Source organism: Corylus avellana, chromosome ca6 (assembly GCF_901000735.1).
Source record: "Corylus avellana chromosome ca6, CavTom2PMs-1.0".
Taxonomy (NCBI): domain Eukaryota; kingdom Viridiplantae; phylum Streptophyta; class Magnoliopsida; order Fagales; family Betulaceae; genus Corylus; species Corylus avellana.
In genome coordinates, this window is record NC_081546.1 from 24,339,930 (window position 1) to 24,346,311 (window position 6,382).

Consider the following 6,382-nt stretch of genomic DNA (forward strand, 5'->3'; position numbering starts at 1 on the left):
CACTATGATGAAACAATTGTTCGATCTTGATATCACCAGAAATTTTCACATTATAACGACTATGTTGAAACAATTGTTCGATCTTGAAAATGGTGATATCTCCGGTGAAGATTTTATTTTCTTTATTTTTTAAAGTACATTGCAAGAAAACAAGAAACAAACAAAGGGGGGGATCCTTCCTACTCGTTAGAGGAGAAAAAAGGAAAGGGGTAGAGGAAAAGGGAATGCTGTCAGAATTAGATCTGGCTGCGGCTCAATGTGCCACTGAGTGGGCACAAAAGTTTGCACTTCTATTAATCTTCCTAACTTCCCTTGAGGAAGCAAAATGAATAGCATCTAAGGAATCCAAAATAATGGGAGAGATCCTCCAATCTAGAGCAGAATTTGGATGTTGGAGAGCTAGAACCACCACTTCAGAGTTGCCTACAAGTATAAATCGATCAAGAAGAAGCGTAGTCGCTAATGAGATAGCTAGCTGAGCTGCCAAAACTTCCCCCACATTTGGAGAACATGAAGGACTAATCTGGGAAATCATGTGGATAATCTGGCCTTCAGAATTGCGGCAAACAGCTGCCTGAGTTGAGAAAGAATCCCGAATGGCAGTATCGAAGTTATTTTGTCTTATTGATATAATTTTGCAATACAACTGCTACATAATGTGTCTAATAAAATGGGTTGATAAGATAACCACCTTAAAAACAAGCTGGGTGGATTGACGCGAGGAACTGTCGGTATCTCAGTGGATGGAGGTATATAACCGTCCAAAAGGCCTAATATATAACTAAGCTGGGGCGGTGTAGTTGCCAGCACCAAACAGGTAAACCTCTAAAGTGTGAGGGACATAACGGACGTAAGCGGGCTGAGAGCTCATGAGAAGAGGTTTGAAGAAAGATTATCATAAAACACAAACTAATCTGTCATTACGCTGCATTCACAACTCATTCATTATTATATATTTTAGTTTTTAATCTTATTTGTTCAAACTAGTCTTTTTAGTCTTTATATCTAGGAAAATAGATTACTCACTTGTTTGCCTATGTAAATATGATAACGTCATCTTTACATAGATCTTGATGCAGGAATAGAAAGTGAGGACGATGGTCCTTTTACTGGTTTTGATGGTTGATAGACCATCTGCTGCAGGATTTATGCTTACTCTATGGAGCAAGTCTCATTTATGTTAATCGCTTTTATTATGTATGGTGATGTGTGTAAACTTAATAGATATTACTATGTTAATTTAGGTGCCGTCTGTGGCATATATTTGGTACACCTAGTGTGTACATATGTTGTAATGAAAACCATTTTTCTATTTTATTTAATAATATATCACCTCGAAGTATTTCAGTCAGCTCAACTGTGTTGTGTAAGTTATTTCTAGGTCATAGAAAAAGAAAAAATATATATACATACTCTGCTGTAAGATTGTATTTTCTAAAGTTGCAGCGTCACGACTTCGATATTTGCTAGTTCAAATATCGGGGCGTTACACCAACCCCATGCAATTTTTATTTATTTATGTTTTTTTTAAAAAAAATCATTATTGTATTTATTTTAATTTTTAGGACACGTGTCATATTTTGGGAGTGGCATGTGGCAGATCGTTAATTTTCTCTCACGGAAACGATTTTGTCTTTTCCCACAGGTCAGGTATCATTTTTGATGTTTTGAAAATCTAAGGGGGAAAAAAATAAAAAAAGTGCAAACCGAAGTACTAAAAAAGTAGTTAACCCTAATAATTATCTCAAATTTAATAGTAATTTTACAAGTTACATCACATTTATGGAAATTCTAATTCTTTTTCTAGCATTACTTGTTAAACAGATGCACTTCTTGAAAGAATTGTGTTTGTTCACTACGAAGGAAACCTAACATCATGGGAGCCTGGGAGGTAATGATTAAGTGATTAAATTTACATCTTTCTAAAAGCTTAAGGCCTCGTTTCGTTCGCAAAATTTCTAGTTCATCGGAAAACGAATAGCTACTACTGGGAATAGAAGAGTATGAAATAGAATAGTTATTCATATTCATTTGTTTGGTTGTAACACTGGAATAGAACATTGAATATGTATTCCTTCATTTGATACAATACAATATGTTGGTGAATGAAATCATATTGTAATCAAATTTTCTAAAATACCCTTATAATACAAATATAATTTATATTATTAAGTAATTTCTTTCTTTATTTTTGAAACATAAACAACTATACTATACTATAGTTTTCTTCTTTTTTTTTTCTTTTTCTTTTTAATTATGTCAAGTATGTGGCTTTTTTTTTTTCTTTTTTTTTTGCAATTATTTTCACAAAATCCAAATATCACAGATCAATTTTTTTTATGCAGTAATCAAGAAACGGATCACCAAAAAAACTGGTATGTGATAAAAAAAAAAAAAAAAAAAAATTGGTGGAGAAACAACAAACAGAGAGAGATAGAGAAACAGAAAGAGAGAGGGGGATGAAAAATTGTCTCTTTGTAGAGAAATAGTGAGAGATCGAAATAGAGAATAAGAAAAGAACAGAGAGAAGTGAGATCGAAGTAAGAAAAAAAAAAAAAGTTCAAAATAGAGAGAGGGGGCGAGAGGTGAGAGAGATAGAAAAGATGGAGAGAGACATACCTTGCAGTGAGGACGGTTGTGGGTGTTGAAAGGGTGGGGGGTTTTTGTGGCAATTTATACGAGTAATTTAATCCTACATGAACTGATTAGCTAAGCCACTCATTTTTTAGAGGATTAGTTAATCCTATGTGTATGTAATTAGTAGTCCTATGAGAATAGACTATTTTCAAGAATAGTGTGTTACCAAATAAAGGAATAGCTAGCTATACCTAGGATTAACTAGTCCATTCCAATGGTCTATTCCACAAACTAAATAAGGCCTAATTTTTTGAGTTAATTGATAATTTAACATGGTATCAGAGCCAAATGTTCTGTGATCGAACCTTGACTCCGTCAATTCACTAAATTTAAATTAAATATTTCACGTGTTGAGCCTTATTTATTAAAAGAGAGTTTGAGTCCACACATGAGGAGGAGTATTAAACTAATGATTAAATTTACCTCTTCCTATAAGCTTAAGCTTTTGGGATAATTGGTGGGGTTTAAGATATAGGGAATGCTAGGTATTCTCATGGCATGGTGTTCTTCTCGTATCTTCCTGATCCTATGTAAAAATTATTTCATAAAAAACAAAAAAGAAAGTTGCTCTTATGTCTCATTTCATTTTGATAAAATAATTTTCACTTAGGACGAGGAGAACACAAAGAGAATACTTAGCATTTTCTTTATGATATGCATAGGTTTACGCTATTATTGTGTGATCATCTATCATATTCCTTTCTCTCCCACTTGATTACACTATTATAGCGATGAATTGGATTTTTAGAATTCCTTAAAAAGGATACTGAAGACAGAGAGAGAAGGAAAATACGAAGCTGAAGTTGAGAGAATTGAAACGGCGTCAAATTCAGCTTAAAACGTTTCCTCCAATAGGTTCACTTCACTTAGCCGTATACGACACCGTTTGAGTCAAAAGTGGTAGAATTTAATCTGGACCCTTCATTATTTTTTACAGCAGATCTGCCGTTACTTTTTTATGACCACGTAAAGGGATCAGACAGGGACAGAACACTGACGTACGGACAACCCAGTCAATGCTTACTCCAAAAGTAAACTTAGTATTAAAACCCGAGACGCGTCTCTCTGTTTCTCCATCGCAGGCTCTCTCATCTTTGCTCTAATACGCATAGCAGAACACAAGACTAGACTTTTTCTTTTCAGATGGCCGAGCAGCTCACGGAGGAGCAGATCGCAGAGTTCAAGGAAGCCTTCAGTCTCTTCGACAAGGACGGCGATGGTATTTTATTTATTTATTTTTTTCCCTCCCTAATATTCCCTTGTTTTCTAAATATTTTAGTCTATTGTATAAGGTCAATGGTGCTGGTGTTTTTTGTTCATCCGTTTCCTTATTCTTTTGGAAACTCAAATGAGTTTTTGATATCACTAGAGATCATGATCGACTTCGATCTCGTTTCTTTTCTTATGCTCTTGTGTCTTGAAATTCTCTACTATTATTAGTGTTTTTTTTTTTTTTTTTTTTTTTCTTTTTTCTTTTTTCTTTTGTAGTTGCTGTTTTTGGCTGTTTTGATGAATTTTTGGAAAAAAAAAAAAAAAAACTGATGAGATAATACTAACAACTGATCATATGTGTACAAATATATTTGTGCCACATAATGCTTGTATATATGCATGCATCTGTTAGTTTATGTGAATTTATTGGAGAATTTGGAGTCGTAGTCATTATTCTGATAATTCAGTAAGTGTAAGTGCTTTACTGATGAACTTCTTAGGTGAATCTCTGAGCAGTCTACGAAAGTCTAAAAGGGATTTCAACATATTTAAGTTTATAGTGTGTGTGTGTGTGTGTGTGTGTGTGTGTGTGTGTGTGTGTATTTTTAACATAATTCTCATTTTGATGTAATTTAATTGATATTATGTTTGTGGAACTACTTTTTGCCCCTCGTTATATTTTAAAGTTATGTCATGTATTATAGAGTACCAGATAAAGATTCTATCAATTTACTTGATTTGTATTGGGAATTCTATATATAGAGGTGATGTATACTTCAGAGTCATAGTATTGGGTTAAGAAATCGCTAATTTTTAGAAAGGTACTAGAAAGCACGGAGTGAAGGACACACCTCAGGGACACAAACACATCGGACAGCGGACACTCCTTTAGGAGTCACTGATTTTTCTTCAGCGCTGTTCTTATCATTCAAATCACGATGTGTTTGGTCTTTTTACTGGACTTAGTTCTTGTGAGAAGCTACTTTCTTGAATCGGTCATTTGTATGCATTTGAGAAAGCATTGGAAAATTTTATTCACACTCTTAAGTTTTGTGTGGACTTGACATTTTCAAGGAACATGTAGGATGATTTTCTGTTGTTTCTAGGAACTTGTAAGATGACTAAGGGGATTGCGGTCCCATGCAATTTCAATGATCCAGGTCTGAAATTGAGTTATTCATATTTTTTAAAAGCTTTAGCCTCTGAAATTGACCCTAAATCTGTTTTCCTTTTAATGTGATAGGCATAGGACCTGGGACAAATCTTGCATGTATAGACAAGGGAATTTACCTGCTCTTGGAATTGAGTATCATATTGAGATATTACATATCACATGATGCTTACTGGATGGGTTTTTGGTGGCTTAGATTTTTTGGCTAAAACTCCTTGCCTCTATATATGTGAACTGTGTTATATTGAACTTTTAATTAATAAATCTAACATAACCGCATGGAGGTCATTTCTGAGGTATAGAGTTGAATGAGTTGAATTATGCAGGTCGTTTGTGTCAGAGGCCATCTAATTTTCTGGTTAAGCAATTGTAATTTGAGTTTGTTCTTAAGGTGTCATTGTAAAATTCCCCAAAACTTCTCTTAAGTAAACCAAAAGACTTTCTTGCTAGTGTTGGATAATTCATGTCAGCTTTGAAAATGTTTAAGACCCAAATAGATGCATGATATTGTGATATGATGTATGTCCTGTTAAGCTATTTTATTTCCAATGGAAATATGATAGCATCATGAATGTGTTAAAACATAAACCTTTGTGCTCTATGATTTGCTTGTATAGGCTGTATTACTACCAAAGAGTTGGGGACAGTCATGAGATCTTTGGGCCAAAATCCCACCGAAGCTGAACTGCAGGATATGATCAATGAAGTTGATGCTGATCAAAATGGCACTATTGATTTCTCTGAGTTTCTGAATTTGATGGCACGGAAAATGAAGGTGAGCTCAATTCAATGTCAATCAATATCATACTGCTTATTTTACAGAGCACTTGACTATTACTTTATTGAGCTAGCTAATTAATTTGTTTTCCCTTGCTGTCATATAAGGCTTCTGTGCTAAACTTATTATTGATCTCTTTCCAATCAATGCGCTGCATTTTCATCTTTTTTATTGTGTCGGCAATTTGATGGCTGGTTAGTGATGACTGATAATTTACATTATAACTATCTCGTTAAAAAATTGGGAATGGAAATCTAGATGCTATACTTGCATTTTGTCCAGACTTGGTTGAACTTAACTAATGCTGTAGTTGTTATACTCCATTGTTTTGATTCACAATTAATGGCAACTACCGTTTATTATCTACTCAATCCGGCTTTCAATTTTAACTGTTTCTTTCTTGTGCTAAATATGTGTGGAGCTATAGAATGCATAATATACTTTTGAGGCATGATTTCTCCGGGTGGGGGTGTTCTCTAGTCCATATGCTTTTCCTTATTGAAATTCGCCCAATGACCCCAAATAACCCCTAGAGGTAAATAGATGTTTTCTCAACAATCACAACAAATTCAAAAATATTCCAA

The 6,382-nt window shown here is 34.2% G+C and overlaps 1 protein-coding gene across 1 annotated transcript; it reads left to right on the forward strand.

Moving 5' to 3' along the window:
* The first annotated feature begins 3,694 nt into the window (after positions 1-3,694).
* Positions 3,695-6,358, forward strand: LOC132183713 (calmodulin-like). Its single transcript, XM_059597106.1, has 2 exons — positions 3,695-3,856; positions 5,638-6,358. Exons 1-2 carry the CDS (start codon positions 3,781-3,783, stop codon positions 5,877-5,879), a joined length of 318 nt encoding a protein of 105 aa, XP_059453089.1. The 5' UTR covers positions 3,695-3,780; the 3' UTR covers positions 5,880-6,358.
* The last annotated feature ends 24 nt before the right edge of the window (positions 6,359-6,382 follow it).

Excerpts from the sequence above, each read along its gene's own strand:
- LOC132183713 (XM_059597106.1), top strand. The coding sequence starts at position 3,781 with ATGGCCGAGCAGCTCACGGAGGAGCAGATCGCAGAGTTCAAGGAAGCC. Across the intron at positions 3,857-5,637 it reads CTTCGACAAGGACGGCGATG|GCTGTATTACTACCAAAGAG; the intron begins GTATTTTATTTA and ends TTGCTTGTATAG.